This window comes from Ursus arctos, unplaced genomic scaffold, assembly GCF_023065955.2.
Source record: "Ursus arctos isolate Adak ecotype North America unplaced genomic scaffold, UrsArc2.0 scaffold_20, whole genome shotgun sequence".
NCBI lineage: Eukaryota > Metazoa > Chordata > Mammalia > Carnivora > Ursidae > Ursus > Ursus arctos.
Genome location: NW_026622875.1, coordinates 23,753,378 through 23,772,003, shown reverse-complemented (window position 1 = coordinate 23,772,003; position 18,626 = coordinate 23,753,378). Strand labels below are relative to the sequence as shown.

The 18,626-nt window shown below is 52.3% G+C and overlaps 2 protein-coding genes across 2 annotated transcripts; one reads left to right on the top strand and one right to left on the bottom strand.

The window, feature by feature from the left end:
- Positions 1-227: 227 nt before the first annotated feature.
- FOXL2 (forkhead box L2) lies at positions 228-2,818 on the bottom strand. Its single transcript, XM_026496593.2, has one exon. It carries the CDS (start codon positions 2,665-2,667, stop codon positions 1,534-1,536), a length of 1,134 nt encoding a protein of 377 aa, XP_026352378.1. The 5' UTR covers positions 2,668-2,818; the 3' UTR covers positions 228-1,533.
- Positions 2,819-3,314: 496 nt separating this feature from the next.
- Positions 3,315-6,517, top strand: FOXL2NB (FOXL2 neighbor). The gene is given in 4 exon segments (XM_026496565.1): positions 3,315-3,414; positions 5,734-5,877; positions 6,000-6,184; positions 6,470-6,517. Coding segments are annotated over 4 exon segments (477 nt in total).
- Positions 6,518-18,626: the final 12,109 nt, after the last annotated feature.

The following is an 18,626-nucleotide window of genomic DNA, read 5'->3' as shown; positions in this document are numbered from 1 at the left end:
GCGATGACACAGAAAACAAACAATCCCCCGGAAAACAGAGCAGCAGCAACAACCACAAATGCCCTCCACTCGGGCTGCCCTCAACCCTTATTTATCTGAAAAAGGATAAAACTCGGCTGGAAATCTCCCTCTTTTAACCAGCTGCTGAACAAACTTAGGCGAGGCAGAAATAATATAAGTCCGTGTTAAAAGAAAGAACAAAAAATTTATTTTGGAATTGACAAGACGATAACAACAAACAAACAAAACAACAAAAGTGCTCTAGTTCTTTCTAGAAAATTTGGTCCTCCAAACAACACACTACAGAACAACCAGGTCTAGGGTTTTTGGGCCAGCCGGCTCCGGGCCACAAGCCCGCCTGGTCCAACTGCTGCCAGGTTTCACATTTCTCCTGCCCAAGGTGGGAGAAGCAAGACGTTTGCAAAAACAAAAATCAGAAAGAGAACGAGCCGTCTCTGCACAGTGTCCACCGGGCAGTCAGTGATCTCCGGGCACTCTGGGCTTGCATTGGAAGATCCGGGGAAATTTGTTTTTGATTTGTTTGTTTTTAGACAGATAGAGGGGGAAACCCCCCAATTCGTAAAGGAAACCAACTTTTACTGAGCATATTCTCCTACCTCTCTGAACATAGCTTTTTGAAGGCCCGGCAGGAATTCTGCTTCAAATCTCCTGGAAGAGATTTTCATGTTTTACTTTAGCAAACTCCAAGGCCACCATACTTCACCGGTTTTCCCGGTTAGTTTTTTTTTCTTAAAAAATATTTTTAAATGTTATTTAAAACAGCCCTCCCGATCTTTTGGGAGAAACATTAGCTAGCCTCCGCGGGCCTGGAGGTGCCCGAAGCGCCGAGACGGAGAGCGGAGGACACGCAGCCTGTCTCGGAGCGGGGATGTGCTGTAAACCCCAGCGCAGGCCGCCGAGCGAGGCAGCCGGGCTCCCCGCTCGGGCCCAACCCCCCGCCCCATCCAGTGGGCCCCGGCAAGCGGCTTCTGAACCGCTTCAAGAGGTTACGTGGAGCAAACACACGTTCGTCCTTTTCTCGGGCGGCGCGGGTCTCGTTGCCCGCCCGGACCGGCGCTTCCAGCCACGGATTGAGCGGCTGCCGGGCGGGGAAAGCCGAGCGCGAGCGCACCGACCTGTGTGAGAAGGCCAAGAGGTCTGCACCGCCGACGCCCGGCTGCACCTCGGCCCCGGCACTTCCTCTCCGCTCTGAATTTTGGCATGGGGTGTCCAGCCCGGACGCTGGGACACCGGGAGGAGACGAGGCCTGCAGAAGGCGCGCGGAGAGGCGGCCAGGAGGCTGGGGGAGCGAGAGGGCAGAGAGGGCAGGGAGGCGAGCAACAAGAGGAGAAGCGGAGGAGACAAAAGAGGGGCGAGAGGAGCTGAGGGGAGCGAGGAGGCGCAGAGGGCCTTGGACGCTGGCTCAGAAGATGGCCCCAGAGGGCGCGTGGTCCGGCCGGCCGGCGGCGGTGGCTGAGGCTAAGGCCGGCGTCGCACGTCCCTGCATCCTCAAAGCCGGCGTGCGCTGGGCTCTCAGAGATCGAGGCGCGAGTGCAGCGCGCCGGTCTTGCTGTCGTGGTCCCAGTAAGAGCAATGCATCATGGCGAGCTCGGGCTGCCGGGCGCAGGCGAACTGCAGGCCCGGTGCGTTGGTGGGCGCGGGCGCCGGGGGCGCGGCGGTAGCCGGGCTGGCTGGGCTGAGCTGGCCCGGGGGCGGTGCGGCGGCCCCGTGGTGCGGCGGGGCTGGCGGGGGTGCGGCGGCCGCGTGCAGATGGTGTGCGTGCGGGTGTGAGTGGGGGTGCGGCGGCGGCGGGGGCGCGGCCGGCGGGCCTCCCAGGCCGTTGTACGAGTTCACCACACCGGGAGGCAGCGCCATGCTCTGCACGCGTGAGTACGGCCCATACGAGGCGCCCGGGCCACCCAGCCCCTTGACCACCGCGGCCGCGCCTGGGCTGCCCGGGCCCGCGGCGGCAGCGGCCGCCGCCGCCGCCGCAGCAGCCGCCGCCATCTGGCAGGAGGCGTAGGGCATGGGTGAGGGCGGCTGCGGTAGCGGCCAGGAGTTGTTGAGGAAGCCGGACTGCAGGTACTTGGGGGGCGCCAGGTAGCCATAGCCGTCGGCCCCCGCTCCCGCTACGCCGCAGCCGCCCGCGGCGCCTCCGGCCCCGAAGAGCCCCTTGCCCGGCTGGAAGTGCGCGGGCGGCGGCCGGAAGGGCCGCTTCATGCGGCGGCGGCGCCGGTAGTTGCCCTTCTCGAACATGTCCTCGCAGGCCGGGTCCAGCGTCCAGTAGTTGCCCTTGCGCTCGCCGCCGCCCTCGCGCGGCACCTTGATGAAGCACTCGTTGAGGCTGAGATTGTGGCGGATGCTATTCTGCCAGCCCTTCTTGTTCTTCTCGTAGAACGGGAACTTGGCGATAATGTATTGGTAGATGCCGGACAGAGTGAGCCTTTTCTCCGCGCTCTCGCGGATCGCCATGGCGATGAGCGCCACGTACGAGTACGGGGGCTTCTGCGCCGGGTCGGGCTTCTCCGGGGCTGTCCCGGCGCCGCCGCCTCCTCCCTTGCCGGGGCTCGGCGGCGGCGGCGCCTCGGGCTCCTTGGCTGCGCGGCCGGTCTCCGGCGCCAGCAGGGCCCCTGCGGCGTCCTCGGGCTCGGGGTAGCTGGCCATCATGACAAAGCCGGCGCGCCGCGGCCAGGCAGCCCCTGCTGTTTTCCCTTGGCGCTGGGGCGGCAGAGTCCGGGCGCACAAGTCTGCTCACGGCCGAGTCTCAAACTTCTGGAGACTGCCGATGCCGCCCGCGCTCGCTCGCTGGCGGCCTCTCGCTCCGCTCCTCTCCTCTTTCCCTTCCCCTAGGGAGCGGCCGGCGGGAGTGGAGCTCAGCCTCTGGCCATGGGGAGTCCGCCCAGCAGAGAGGGGCTCCGGCCCCGCCGCCCCACCCCGCCCAGGCCAGTCCCCGCCTCGGTGGGTTTTCTTTCCGCGCTCTTCCCCTCCCCCCACCCTCCGGTTTCCCGAGGCACGACCCGCGTCTCTGGCGGAGCTGCCTTCTGGAGTCCCTAGTGCGCCAGGAGCCTCGCTCAGTTCTGATTCGTATGGGCTCCGCCGAGTTCCGCTTGCGTCAGGCGCCTTCGCCCCTATAGCGGGGCGGCCAGTCGCGCACGGGCGAGTTCATCTCCAAGTCACTTTTTGTAAACGCCCCGCACAGCCCGGACCGGCCTGCCCCTCCCAGCGAGCTGAGGGGGCCCGGCGGACGACCGGGCTCACGCTCTCTCAAAGCCCTTGCAATCCGCGGGTGCTCGCTCTGCGGACTGGGCCGGGAGATGCCGAGGGCCCCGGCGAGGTCCGTCCTCACTCGGCCAGTGCCCAGGGAGCTCGGGCCCTAGCGAGGAGAGGCGCGCCAAGCCTCCTCGCGGCTTTCAGGTGAAAGAAAACGACTCCCCTGCTCTGCCCTTCGCTGCTGTCTTGGGGCTAAACTTCTGGCTTGGGGCTGGGGGAGGGGCGGGACGGCGAGGGGGCCGGACCGCGGTGGGGTGGAGAGAGCTGCGCGATGGCTTTGGGAAAATCAGCCCAGAAACGCGTGTCACTGAACCAAGAAACCTCGGCCTGGCCTAGCCTGTCCGTCGCGCTTCCAGAGTGGCTGGGCCGGATGGGGCTGGGGAGACGATAGGGGAAGAGGCGCCCAGGAGCTCGGCCTGAAGCCCCTCTGCCCTTCCTTGCGCTGCCCCTGGACCTAGGGACCAGACCACCTCCTCAGAATTCGCGTTGTAATCCTACGACTTGGATGTGTGCTTTAACGACAAATAGAACCCACTCCAGTCCTGCTCCAACACGGGCGCGAATGTTGCTGTGGGGCTTTGGGGGAACTTTATTTGTATGTGCACCGGTATCACATGTAGAAATCATGGGGAGGGTCTGTCCTTGAGACACGTGAGATACCAGCTGCCCAGGTGCACACGTGCTGGTGCAAAAACATAGGTATGCACACGTACAAGGTGAGATTTTTATTTACGGGGTAAAACATATATAGTTACAGATATGTAATGGTACATGTGTGTCACCTGTCAGTTAATGTGGTTCAGGGATGAGCATCTTCTTTCTTTATCCTCCCTCTCCACTCTCCTCCCCTCTCTCCTTTCTTCCTTCTTCCCTTTCCCTCTTTCTTTGTCAATATTCTGTCACAGACTGGGAAGAAAAACAAGAGGCTGTGAGGGAGGCATTTGTTCAAATCTCTCTCCTGACAAGACATTTGCTCCGATCTTTCTCCAGGGCTGAGGGGTGAGTGCTTGCCTACCTTCAGTAGAAGTCTGAATGGTGCCCAGTCACACCTGCATGCCGGGAGATTGTCTCAGGGGAAATTAATGCTGGCAGGAAAGGCAGCTGTGCTTTTTAACAGTTAACTTAGCCTTAACAAAAGGTCTGCAACTGTAAAGTGTGAGAGAGATGTCTGTCCGGTGTTTTGAATCCTCATGCCCCAAACTGCTTGGTACTGAATGGGGCCAGGATACTTGGGGGAGGAAGGTGGACTGCATGGGTGCCATGCAGGGGTGTGTCCTATGTCTGGATTGGCATGGCTTGAGTGGCCGCCCCAATGCTCATTACTACCACTTCTTCCTAGGCTGCCTGAGGAAGCCTGAAGAGCCCTTAGTGGCCTATGGGCCCAGCACCCACGGCCACCTGCAAGTGTTGCCTGCTTCCCACGCAGCTCTCTGATCTACATTCTGAGATTAAAGGAAAGGAGAACAGGGTGATGGGGCTCTTTGGAATTCAGCATCTTGAAAATGATTCCAGAGAGGTCAGCAGGGCAGTCTGGTCTGACCATCACAGTAAGAGAGAACAGGGCTCTCCTAAACTCACCTCAGTAAATACCCTCCTCTACCCACCATTGAAAATATCTAAGTAGCTTGATTGTTTTCTCCCTCTGCTCCCAATATACACCGGGGTAAGCAGCACCTCTTCAAAACCTCTGTGGCTGTCTCCTGAGCAGGAGTGCAGGTGTTTTTCTTCTTTCTCACACCCATCCATGCCCAGGCTAGGGGTGGAAGTGGTGTGTGTGAGGTTTGGGGCTGCTGCAGATTGACCCTAGCGCCCATCCTCCCCCTCCGCCCGGGAAGGGGAAAAAAAAACAGCTGGGTCTGGCCCCAACCTGTGTGTGTGTGTGTGTGTGTGTGTGCTCTCTCCTCTCCTCTTTTTTTCTGACCACCCAGGCTGGCTCTCTGTCTCTCTCACCCTCACAGGCATTTCCGCTGCTGGCCTGCAGCAGCCAGGTGTAACAGCATTGTTTTGTGTGTCATCACTTCCCTGAATTCCAAACTCGGCTCCCTTTTCAGCCTTTAAAGAGTGTGTGAGTGTGTGTGTGTGTGTGTGTGTGTGTGCGCGCGCGCGCGCGCGCGTGTGTAGGGAGTGGGGGTAAAGGAAGGAGTTCCTCTAAAGGATTTTCTGAGTGGACAGAAGAGGAGTCCTGCTACTTTCAGGTATTGATCTCTCCAGGAAGCGGTGGGGCGCGCCTTGGTTTACTTCTCAACCCTCTAGGGCGGGCTGGGTAGGGCCCCGCTTCCTGGCGAGGTGGGGATCCCGTCCGGCAGGCAGACCGCGTCGAGGCTTGTGTGTGTGGGGGCATCCTCTTTCCCCGTGGCACTGCGGCCACGCCGAGCCCCAGCTCGGTGACCTCCGGGCGGTGCCCACCTCCGAGGGCCGGGCGGAGCTCCTAGCCTCTCCGCCCGGGTTTCCCGGGGCCTGCAGTTGCAGCTCAGGAGCAGCCCGTGCCTTCTGCCGGTCCTCTCGCGTGGGCGCCGCGGGCTGACGTGGTGCCGGAGTCCCGCGGCCCCGGCGCGGCCCCGCTCCTGTGCCTGCCCCGCACCCGCGAGGCCCCGACAGCCGCCGCGAGCAATTCACTCGGCCCTGAGGGAGGAGTAGAGGGAGACACTTCTCTTCTTACCGCCGGGAATCCTTCAGCAGCCGCGGAAGCGCCCGCGTCTCTCGGGATCCCGGCGGCCGGGTCCTGCCAGGTGAGCTGCCCAGCGGCCCCGATGCAGGCAGCGCTTCCCGGGCACGACTCGCCTGGCCCCGCGTCGCCGGCTGCTCGAACCAGGTGCCGAGGTGCCCTTTCCTGGCGGGGCCCTGAAACACCCACGGGCTTCCCGCACTGCGCGAGAACAGAGGAACTGAGCCTGCTGCAGCCCTCTCCGTGTGGGTACTGCCTCTGCGGCGCGCGCGGCGGGAAAAGGGAAGCCTGGATGCGTTCCTTAGCACATCCCTACACAACTGCACACCTCAACTGTCAGCACTACTCCCAGCTCCTCCTACACCCCCATGGACTCCAGGTCCATTCCTCCATCCACTTCTCTCCAGTCAAGCCTGTATCCCCTGCACTGCCCTCACACACTCACCTGTTAGGCATACTAGTTCAGATACTGCACATTTTTGTGGAAAATGGGTCACTCTGATGCCTGGACTTTAAGCCTCTTTACACACTCAGGCATTCAGCTATCTCAAGACACAGACTGACCTCTTCTCTGCGATCTGACTCCCAGAAGCCTGTTGATTCTTCGATATCTTTGGCCCAGGGTTAGGGTGATTGGGCTGCCACCTGGATGTTCCTTGGCCAGGTTGCTGCTCAGTTCTTTGCAAAACTCAGGTGCATATCCCGAGACACTTGAATACACACAGGCCGTTCACACAGGCTTCCTCTCTGTTTCATAGCTGAACTCCCTGCCACTCTGACAGGCTGCAGCCTGAGTGGGGGCTTGGTTCTTCTGCACATGCCCACACAGCCCCAGGCCCCAGGCCAGCTGGCATTATTCTTCTGCCTGGTTGGGATTAGCAGAGACACTTACCCAAGTATGTGCTTGGGAGAAAGAGTGAGAGAATAGGGAAGTGGAGAAGGAGAGAGAGAGAGAAAGAGGGGAGAAGCTACTACCCATTCTGGGGAAAAACTCAGATGAGAGCTGTTTCCAGTTGGTATCTTAGTGAATCCTACCGCCCACACCCTGTGGGTGGGCTGGGCTGGGAGTAGTAGGCTAGAGTTCTGGGCTCCTTGCCTCACTGATGTTGCCCCTCAAGTTCACTATCACCTCTTTGCCCCAAGGAGTGTGTGTCCTACCCTTTACCAGGCAGACTGCAGGGCAGTTGTAGGCATTTCTCCTGGTTGAGCCTAACTCAGGGAGAAAAGGCAGGGGGGCTGGTTCCTGGATTGTGGGACCTTCCCTCTCCAAAGACTTTTGGGATGCTCTCAGAAAGACAATCCTAGGGTGACAGGAACTGCTGACCAGCTTTGGTATCTTGTGGCCATGACTCCCATGACCCAAAGCCATTTTCTGTGCCGCCCCCCCCATGCTTGAAAGTGTGATGTGTTGTTGTTTAAAGTTGCCTTGTTGCCTTTCTCCACACCCAGACTGTAAGTCTTGATGGGTAGAGATTCTGTCCTCCACTTGTCACTCAGTGCTTCCCACCAGGATTGACTTAATGCATTCTAATGGCATTGGAAAATGCCTCCACTCCACAGATAGAATTGAGAGATGCCCCTTTCCTTGTCATAAAGCTGGAATTTCCAAGAAAGGGATTGCAGGTAGGGAAGAGTAGCCAGACCATGGAGAGCCAGCTCAGGATCTGAGAGTCCCCAGGCATTTGGGATGATCTTCTCATTAAGGCTGAACAGCCATGATGCTGAACCTTAGGCAAGGACACAGGTCACCTTCCTCATGCTGAGGGCCTGTGTGAGACACTAATTTTACTAGAAATAGAGTGGTCTTTGCATCTGCAACAGCCAGCTTATCAGGTAAGGCCTGCTGTCTGGAGCCCCAAGAGGGCCCATGAGGGGGTGGCCGAAAGAGCCCTTCCTCTTGGTCCTCCTTCCCCGCTCAAGTTTCTCTCCATGAATGGACACCGTGTAAAGGGCCTCCGTGCAGGAGGGCAGTTTTAGATGCCTATCTTTGGTGAAGTCCAAAGGAAGGGGAAGAGAAGGGCGGGGTTTTGTGTTTTGTACTCCTGGCCTTCTGAAGATTTCCCTCATGCCAAAATGGTGTGTGTGTGTGTGTGTGTGTGTATGTGTGTGTGTGCTGTATAACTTGCATATGTAAACAATATGCATCTCAAGTGTACAGCTTGATGTGTTTTTATATACAGTACACCATGTAACCACTGCCCTGATCAAGATATGGACTGTTAGGGCACCTGGGTGCCTCAGTCACTTGAACATCTGACTCTTGGTTTCCGCTCAGGTCACGATCTCAGGGTGGTGAGATCAAGCTCTGAAGTTGGGCTTCACACTCAGCAGGGAGTCTGCCTGAGATTCTCTCTCTCCATCTCGCTCTGCCCCTCCCCACTGCACTCTTTCTCTCTTTCTTTAAAATAAATAAATCTTTTAAAAAATATAGGGAATGTTAACATTTTTTCACCTCAGAAGGTCCCCTTCTTTTTTCCTCTTCAATACCCACTCCCAAGAATAACCGTATTCTGATTTCTATCACCGTAGATTAACTTTGCCTGTATGTAAATGGGGCATGCAACATGTACTCTTTTGCGTCTGGTTTCTTCTGCATAACATATTTTTGATATCCATTCATCTTGTTGCATACATCAGACATTAATTTCTCTTTATTGCTGTATAATATTCCATAATTTGCTTATCTGCTCGCCCATTAATGGACATTGGTGTTGTTTCCAGGTATGATGTATCAGAAATAAAGCTGCTGTCAATATTTTTGTACATGTCTTTTTGTGAAGGGCATTTTATTATTCTTGAGTGAATACCTAGGAGAATAGGCATATGTTTAGTTTTAGAAGATATTGCCCAACGGTTTTCCAAAGTAGAACAAACCACAGCACTGTACAGGCAGACAGACAGACAGACTGTAACAGGGCCTTTTCTTTATAGATAACATTCTCTAAAGACCACTGTGTACCTCCAGCTATTATCATCAGCATCATTATAAAGGAATAAAATAGATACCCTTTATTAAGCATTTATTTTGAGCCAGGAAATTTACATGCATGCTCTCATTTCATTTTTATGACAAATCCAAGGTGTTGGTACTATTCCCATTTTGCAGATGAAGAAACTGAGGTGCAGGAAGTTAAGTAACTTGCCAAAGGCCTCCAGTCAATAAATGGCAGCTTGACTCTGGAGCCCTGCATTCTGAGCCCTTGAGCCCTGAGCCTCTATTTGCTGGTGCAAGGTCAGGAAGTCCTTCCTTCCATCTGACCAAATCTAGCTGTTATTTGTGAGATCCATTTCCTATAACCTCTGGTCTTCCCCATGTACATTGTCACACCCAGGCCTGAGATCTATGTACACACACATGCACACAGTCTTTCTCATAGCCACACACACTCACTGTGAACAAGGGCATGTGGGCCAATTCAGTGAAAAACACCAAGCCCTGGGCTCAGCAACCTAATGGTGTGCCTCTTAGGTTAGGGAATTTGCAGAAGATTGGCCCAGGGACAGTTCTGCTTCTGGATGGTACAGAGCAGAATTCAGAGGCCGTCCTTCTGAGAAGAGATGGGCATTTGGTCCTCCTCCCAAATGCTGAGCTAAGCCCATGACCATGAACCTTTAGGGGCTTTAGCCTGGGTATCTCTCCATCTGCAGGGTTTGTCCAGGAATGTTCATCTTCTAGAAGGAGATGAAAACCTGGGGATGTTGCACCTTGCCTGGGAAAGTGTGAAGTAGGGAGGCAGAATTGTGTGGTCTGAGTTGGGAGAAAGCATGAAGTCTGGAGAACTGCACTTCTGGCGAGAGGATTTGACCCGGCCCTGCAGGCAATGGTCACTTGAAGGAGAGCCAACAGCCTTCTTGTGGTCCTAAGGACGTTGTTCCCAAGTATCCAAGCCCCTGGGCTTGAGTAAGAGGAGTGTGCTGGCCCTGTGGGTGGAGGCGAGATATGGGCACTACACTGTGCAGCTGGCTCCCCCTCAGGCTCCTTTTTAGACTAATTGAGGGCTTGCTGGGCTCTGGGTTTGTAATTGGGGGTAATTGCTGACAGGCTGCTGTGGTGGTACAAGCAGGCTTTTGTTGGGGAAACAGTGGTCAGGATTTTGGTGCTTTGAGTGGGAACAGTCCAGCGTTCTGGTGTGCTCTGTTCCAGGTACTTCTTGGTACCAAGCCTTTTGCTAGGAGGCAACATTTCTGAGGAATGGGGACTGGTAGCCTGTTTGAACAGGAAGGGGCCCACTCATTTAGGTGACGGGAACTGAGGTCCGGAAATATACAAGGTCTGCTTAAGGCCATAGAGGTAGTGCAGATGGAAGGGAGGTCCTGGTACTATAATTGATGCAAAACCCCCACAGGCTGGGAGGCACCATGGTGGAGTGGTTAACACAGACCTCTGCCCCAATTCTTCTGGATATCAGCCTGGAAAATTGTGGAAACTTGCTGAGTTTTAGAATTTTATCATTTTTAATTTTTTAAAAAAGATTTTATTTATTTGAGAGAGAGAGCACGTGCACATGAGTGGGGGGAGGGGCAGAGGGAGAAGAAAAGGGAGAAGCAGACTCTCCACTGAGCAGGAAGCCCTACATTGGGCTCCATCCCAGGACCCTGAGACCATGACCTGAGCTGAGGGCAGATGCTTAACCAACTGAGCCACCCAGGTGCCCCCAATTTTATCATTTTTAATTAGGCAATATAGTCACACATACCAAAATTTAAAAATATAGAAGGCTTACAGGGAAAAGTCTCCCTTCCACCCCTGTCCCCAGGTCACCCATTTCACAGGTAGCCAGTGACTCTGGTTTTACGTATATCTTTCCAGACATATTTTATGCATATTCGAACACATGCGCATACACTCTCCTGCCCTCCTTCACCTTTTGCACATGGCGGCATGGAATGCACAGTGTTCTATACCTTAGAAATCTTTCCACATCAATGCATTTTTTTAGAGCATTAGACTTTAGAGTATTAGGTTTCTTCCAATCTTTTGCCTTTTTTTTTTTAAGATTTATTTATTTATTTTAGAGAGAGAGCTTGTGCAAGCAGGGGGAGGCGGAGGGGCAGAGAGAGAGGGAGAGAGAGGCAAAGAAGTAGACTCCCTGCTGAGCATGGAGCCCCCATGCAGACTCAATCCCAGGACCCTGAGATCATGACCTGAGCTAAAGCCAAGAGTCAGAGGCTTAACTGACTGAGCCAGCCAGGCACCAATCTTTTGCTTTTATAAACAATACTGTAATGTATAATTTTGTATACATCTAATTTTGTAGCTATGTGCATATAGCTGTAAAAAAAATTCTACAAGTAAAGAGTTAGGTCAAAGGGTGTCAAAGGGTGTGTGCATTCGTAACTTTGGGATATTACCAATTACCCTTCTTATTAATGGAACTGCTGTATACTCCCATAAGAAGTGTATGGGATTCCTGTTTCTCCACAGCCTCACTAATACACATCTTTCTTTTTAAGAAATAAATCTTACATATATAGTTGAGGACCCTCCTGTACCTTTCCTTGATTCCTCTCTGCCCCACCCTCTCCTGAGGTGATCACCAGGTAAACTTGGTACTTAATAATCCCGTAACTGTTTTTATACTTATACTATATGTGTATTCACTTCTAGGCAATACTTAGTATTGTTCTGTGTTTCAAACTTTATATAAATGGTATCCTGCTGTTGTAGAAAGACACGTGCTTGCTGTTTCATTCAACCTTATGTTTGTGAAAAGTTCCTAGTTGATACACAAAGACAAGCTCCATTCATTTTCACCATGCACCCTTCCATTGTGTGCACACACCACCGTTTATTTATCCACGTTCCCGTTGAGGGACGGTTGGGTTATTTACTATTCTTTACTCTGTTACCAGTAGTCCTTCTATGAACATTCTTCTCTATGTCTGCTAGTGCTCATGTGCTGCAGTTACTGAAAGATGGGACCGCTGGATCAAAGGGCACAGACATCTTCAAACGTTACTAGCTATTGTTGAACAGCTTCTTCATCTGTAAATCAGAGAGAGTGATGCCTGTACCCTGGGAAGTCAGTGTCAATGAGTGAGATGGTAGAGTTGGAGAGAATCTGGGTTTGGATTTCAGAAGATCTAGACTTAAATCCTGGCTCTGTGATTTATTTGCTGTGTGACTTTGGGCCTGTTATTTAGCCTCCCTGTGCTTCAGTTTCCTCATCTGCAAAACAGTAATGATAGTATCTAGGTCACAGGGTTCCTGAGAAGACTAAATAGGATTCGGTGTGAAAAGTAACACAGGGTCTGACAGAGGAGGCACTAAAAAATCTCAGCAATTATCATTATTATTATATTTATTTTTTATTAAGTAAACTCCACCCCTGGTATGGGCATCAAACTCACGACCCCAAGATCAAGAGTGACATGCTTGGGGTACCTGGGTGGCTCAGTCGGTTAAGCTTCTGCCTTTGGCTCAGGTCATGATCCTAGGGTCTTGGGATGGAGCCCTGCTCAGTGGGGAGCCTGCTTCTTCCTCTCCCTCTACCACAACCTCCTGCTTGTGTGCCCTCTCTCTCTGCCAAATAGGTAAATAAAATCTTAAAAAAAAAAAAAGTTGCCTGCTCTACTGACTGAGCCAGCCAGGTGCCCCAGTGATGATGATGATGATGATGTCTTTGATCTCTTTGTTTAACTTGTTATTATGGTAGATTTCAAACCTAAAAAATAGGAGAGAGGATAGTACAATGAACCCTCATTTGCTTTCCTCTATGTCTCTACTCTCTTCTTCACCCATCCTTGATGAGATTCTTTTGAAGCGAATCCCAGAGATCCCATCTATTACTTCACTCATAAATATATAAATTTATATTCCTAAAATATGAGCACTTAAAAGCATAGCTACTATACCATCACCATACCTAAAAATTGAGAGGGATTTTTTTAGTATAGCAAATTCACAGTTAACATTCAAATATTCTTCATATATTCAAATATTCTTCTCAATAATCTCAAAAGGATTTTACCCCTGGTTTGTTTGAGTCAGGATCCAGACAAGATCCATACATTACATTTGGTTAATATATCTCTAGTGTCTTTTAATCTATAGCTATCTCCCCTCTCTCTTTTTCATCCTTGCAATATGTCTCTTAACAATAGTGGGGCATTTGTCCTCCAGAGTTTCTCCCAGCCTGGATTTTGCTAATTTCATCCCTGTGGCATCTTCTAGCATGCTCGCCTGTCCTCTATTTCCAGTGCATTGTGGATCTAGAGGCTTTGTTAGGTCAAGTTTGATATTTTGGCAAGAACACTTCACTAACAGTGTTCTGTAGTTCCATCAGGGGACACCAATGCCTGTTTTTTTTTTTTTTTCTCTTTTGGATTTTAACAGCCATTGATGACCACTGTTTAGAGCCATTATTCATTAGAGTTCATTAGCAGAATGGTGATATCCTAATTCTGTCGTTTCTTCTTTATTGATTAGCTGGACTATTCCATGAAGAGAAACTTCTCCTTATCAACCATTTGCCTTCCCTGACGTAGAGTCCTTCAAGGACAGGCAGGGTGAATAATAGAGTCTTCTTATATTTGATGACAGTGACAGTGGGACTGTAAGTGATCATTTAGCACACGGCTGGTTTTGTGGGTCCTGAAAGATGTTAGGCAGTGTCTTCCATTCAAAAGCAGAAAGGAAGAAAAGAAAAAAGAAGTGAACGAATGCACCCTAATCACATCATTTGTTTCTTCACACACATTTGTTGGACCCTTTTCTATGCAGTGGCTCTTTCGGGCGTGGGGATGCTGAGAGGAGTAATGCATGATTTCTGCCCATGGGGAGCTCCAGGTGACAAGCGCTCAGCCTGAACACAGCTCCCCCAAACCAAGACACAGGCGCCATGGGATGGAAAATGAAAAAAGGCAGGAGTTCTGGCTGGATAATCTGGGAAGGCCGGATGGGTAAAGGTCAGGTCCCCCAGGAGAGGCCATAGTAGGGCTGAGCTGCCTGGCGATGCCACTGCAGCTGCAGGGCCAGAGGACAGCATGGTACTGCTCTAAACAAGGGATGCTTTCAGCCGCGTACCTGTCATCTGCCCGGGGAAATGCCAAGTGCTCTGGCAGGTATAAGAAACAACCTTATTTCCACCCTTGAACGGTTTTCTTCAGTCTGATTGGGAAGAAGAAACACACATTTGACCCACAACAGATCGGCAAGCACTGGGTGTAATTCAACACGTTTTTGGATGTTTATTGTCGACTCCAGAAGCCGGCTCCGAAGGTGAGCTGGATATGACCCCTACCTCCAACAGGCCGTTTGATCATCTCAGCAGCTTCGTGTTCTCGGTGCTCTGTACACCCCTCCTCTCACCCCAAACTAGAGGTGTGTCCTTAGTCATGTGGGCCCTCCGGCTGCCCTACTAGGGCATGGTAGTGGTGACTTGCCTATCTGCATCTCCTCAGCTGCTTGCTGTTCACCCTTCAGGTTGGGTCATCACCTCTTGGAGGTCTTCCCTGGCTCGTTCCCCTACATCAGCGGGCGGCGTTGGGGGTTAGAGCTCCCATGGCACTTTGTGCTTCCTTGATCGCAGCAATTATTACCCTCTTTTGTAATTTATTTACTGATATATATATATTTTTCTTTTTTTTTCTTTTTAAAGTAGGCTCCACGCTCAGTGTGGAGCCCAACACAGGGCTTGAACTCACGACCCTGAGATCAAGACCTGAGCTGAGATCAAGAGTTGGAGGCTTAACCAGCTGAGTCGCCCAGGCACCCTATATGTATATATGTTTTAATTGATTTTTTCCGTCTTCTGCTAGACTGTAAACTCCCTGAGGGCAGTGGTTATGTTCTTAATATCTTTGAATACTTAGTGCCTGATGTATCTGTGTGTCTGGCAGAAAATGTTAAATGAGTGTCTGTAATACCATACTTAGTGCTTCTTTCTTTCAGGTGAAGATTAGTCTGAGAAAAGATTAGATATTCAAATGTTGTAAGTCATTGACACTTCAGTATGAATTGCTCCAGGATTTAATTATAGTTTTGTAAGAGGTAGAAACTGGGAGTGGGAAGGAATCTAGGACAAGTGTCACGGGTCCAAATGTACGTGTTCGATGATAGTGAGGAGTCAGCATAAAGAGGAGGGGAATTCAGGATAGGAGAGGGTCCTGGAAGTCTCTAGGGCAAAGGCAGTCAGCAGCCTCCATAGGCTCTTGAGTGTGGGAAGTAAGGCACAGCGTCCGGGTGTGCCAGGCCTGACGGCGCGCTGGGGTGCAGGTCGCTGACCAAGCGCAGCGCGTCCCATCGGGCCGGAAACGGGGCTCGTCCGAGTGTGGGGGGCTTCCTCGCTTTGTACCGCGCCACTTCCCCCGCCGGAAGCGGCGGCCGGCGTTCGGAGCGGGGCGGGTGTTATCTTTCCCCGCGGCGCGCAGGAAGGCCGCAGGAGCCCGAGCCCAGCACGCAGCACTTTACCATCCAGGCCTGGCGCCTGGGCAACAGGGCGCAGGAGCGCACAACGCGCACACCGTGCACAAGGGGCGGCCCGGACGGGCTAGGGGTTCTGCACTGCGGTCGCCTCGTCATCACCCTGCCTCCTTGATGCCTTCAGCGAGACCAGGCGGCCTCTGACTTTCCTACCGTTAAGACCGGCCAGCTCTCACTGCCTCCCACTGCTAAGCCCTGCTTCAGATGCCTGTCCCAGGAAGGGGACAGAGCATCGGTCCTGAGATCGGGGGTCTGACTGCAGCTTCGTTGTGGCCGCTTCCGGAGGCATTTTAACGGGGGCTTTTAAGGCCCAAAGGAAGTGTAGCTAAGGCATTCTTTAGGTAGGGGCACCACTGGAGACAAGGTGAAGTCCACATGGAGGGAACACCTTGTGTAAGAATGGCTGGCACTTCATTAAGGACAGCCCCACGACTGCCTTGGCCCTAGTTTTTTTTTGGTTTTCTTTCTTTCTTTCTTTCTTTCTTTCTTTCTTTCTTTCTTTCTTTCTTTCTTTCTTTCTTTCTTTCTTTCTCTTTTCCTTCCTTCCTTCCTTCCTTCCTTCCTTCCTTCCTTCCTTCCTTCTCTCCTTCCTTCCCCTTTCTCTCTCTCCCCCTTTCTTTCTTCCTCCTTTCCTTTCCTTTCCTTTCCTTTCCTTTCCATCCCATTCCATTCGAGAGAGAGCTGGCATGTGCCAGGGGCAGAGAGAGAGGGAGAGAAACCTCAAGCAGACTCTCTGCTGAGTATGGAGCCCTATGTTGGCTGGATTCCAGGACCCTGAGGTTATGACCTCAGTGGAAATTAAGAGTCCAGGGCTTCATTGGCTGAGCCTCCCAGGCGCCGTGGCCCTAGTTTTCAATGAGAAATGGGTGCCCAGGGGTTGTGGGACTGGGCAAAGGCTTCTAGGGCATTATTTATATGTCAAGGGATGGTCTTTCCTTAATTTGAATAGTATTTGAATAGAAAACACAATCATGTAGGCTTGGGTGTGCCCATGGCACACAGTTGCACGTTCATTCTGCATACTTGTGTGCTCACACATGTACATGCAGTAGTACACACAGATATATGTGTGTTTTCCCTTGTTTATGTGCAGGATGCATGCGTACGCGTGCGCACACACACACACACACAACCCTTTTGTGTCCAGGTTGAGTCTCAGTAAATCTGTCCATATAGAATGCCTATTATATATGGCAGTCTGTGTTTACTGAATGCTTCCTGATAGTTCGTCATTTTTCAGGTCTGGGAAGGATATTTCTGTTAAGATCTCACCAGATTTTCTTTGGCTCCTGGGCTTTGGGGCAAAGTTTTTTTGTTTTTTGTTTTGTTTTGTTTTCTAATTTTAAACTATAGGAGCCATCTGGGAGAAGGAGGCTTCTGCCACATATGTAGGTTTGCCCCCCAAAGACTGCCCTTAGGTGCTGCTCTGTGGTTGGTAGAATTTGTCATTCATTTATTCATGCATTCAGAGGAACTTATCTAGGCACCTTCTCTGAACTGGCCCTTAGCTAGGCCTGGGGATCTAGAGAAGAAAGCTTTGTTCTTGCCCTTGGGGGAGAGCAGTTTAGTGGGGAGTTGGATGGGTAAACAGACGAATGAAAATATGGCTGATAAGAACTATGATCAGGGAAGGTCAAGGCTTCGAGAGTTTGGGGGAAGTCTTTCTGGAGAAGGTGATGCTGGGGCTAAGTCTTGAGGGATGAGTTAGAGCCAGGGAAGGTGTGGGAGGGCATTCCAGTAGGAAGTATGTATATAAAGGCCCAGAGCTGAGGGAGGGAGTGCTGCTCTCTGAGAACCACCAGTGGCTGGGTTTAGCAGTGTCCGGTGTGGGGGAGGGGCAATGGGCAGTGGGCTGTGAGGCTGGACAGGTTGATAAGGTCTACATCACTGAGGGCTGAGGGTCCCTCCCTGAGGGACTTGGACTTCATTCTGAGGCCACTGGCGGTGTTCTATGGGAGTGGAAGGGAGGGCTTTTATGTTGGGAAGATGATTCCAGCTGTAGTGTGGAAAATCCAGGGGAGAGATGATGGACCTGCACTAAGGAAGGACCAGGTAGATGGAGACAAGGGCACACCTTGAGAGGCATTTAAGGAGTGGAATCTATGAGACTGGACTGATTGGAGGGGGAGGGAGGGAGGAATCAGGACCACTTCCAGGTTTCTGGCTTGGGCTGCTGGACATAGTGCTGGGCCATTCCCTGAGACAGGGAAGCCTGGAGGCACAAGTTGCTTGGGCCAGATGACTGTGTGGAACACGTTGCATTTGAGGTGCCTGAGGGGCATTGAGGTAGAGATGTCTGGAAGGCCGTGGGACACACAGACCTGGCCTTAGGACAGAGGTAGGGCAGGATGAAGTCACGCAGGGAAGGTGTGGGGAGAGAGAAGAGAACATTGAAGGAGAGAGATGGGTAGAGTGGGGAGCCTGTAACATGCCTGGGCAGGAGCAGCCAAAGAAGCTGGAGGTGACCAAGTGTGCCATGTTGCAGAGACCTTGGGAAGATGTTGGTCAGGCCTGCTCAGGACCCTCCCTCCACCCACCCTCTCTAGCTCCCCGGGCCTGGGGCACATTGCCCTTATGGAGTGATTGGTATTTCTGTGGTGACAGAGTCTCTCTGATGGAGAAAATTCAAATACTGCAGTAGACTAGTTGTGGGACGAGGGGGGGAAGGCTTCTTATGTGCTTTAAATATTCCTATTTATGCAACTCTTATGAGGTGCCAGTTACACACTATTATGTTTGACCTTTAAACAACTCTTTTCAGATAGATAGTATTTTCTCTACTTTACAAATGAGAAAACTGCAGCTCAGAGAGGTTTAATGTCTTGCAGGGTCCTACAGCTGGTTAAACTGGAGCTGGGATGTGGGTTCAGGTCTTTTTGCTTTACAGGACCCCCATTTTGTTTGTTGTCTTGTGTTTTACTGCCCTATGCTTTTTCCCTTAGCACAGGTTCAGTGGTGGCTGCTCCTGGTTTGGCATCTGAGGCTGGCCTGGCTTGCCCACACCCTTCAAACCTCCAGGCCACGGGGACTTCAGAGGAGGCCTGTATCCCAGATTAGCCCTAAAGACAACATGCTCCCGAAGAAGAAAGAGGAGGTCTAGGCACAGCCAAGGCCTGTGATGGGAAGGGCTTCCCGAGAATCAGTGGGGAACTTCCTCCTGGAAAAGCCATGAGAGGGGCAGTTCCTCTCCTGGGCCAGGCATCAGGGAGTCAGGGCCCCAGCTGTTCCTGCCCAGCCGCCCGCAGCCCTGAGCACCCACCGGAGACA

Excerpts from the sequence above, each read along its gene's own strand:
- FOXL2 (XM_026496593.2), bottom strand. The coding sequence starts at position 2,667 with ATGATGGCCAGCTACCCCGAGCCCGAGGACGCCGCAGGGGCCCTGCTG.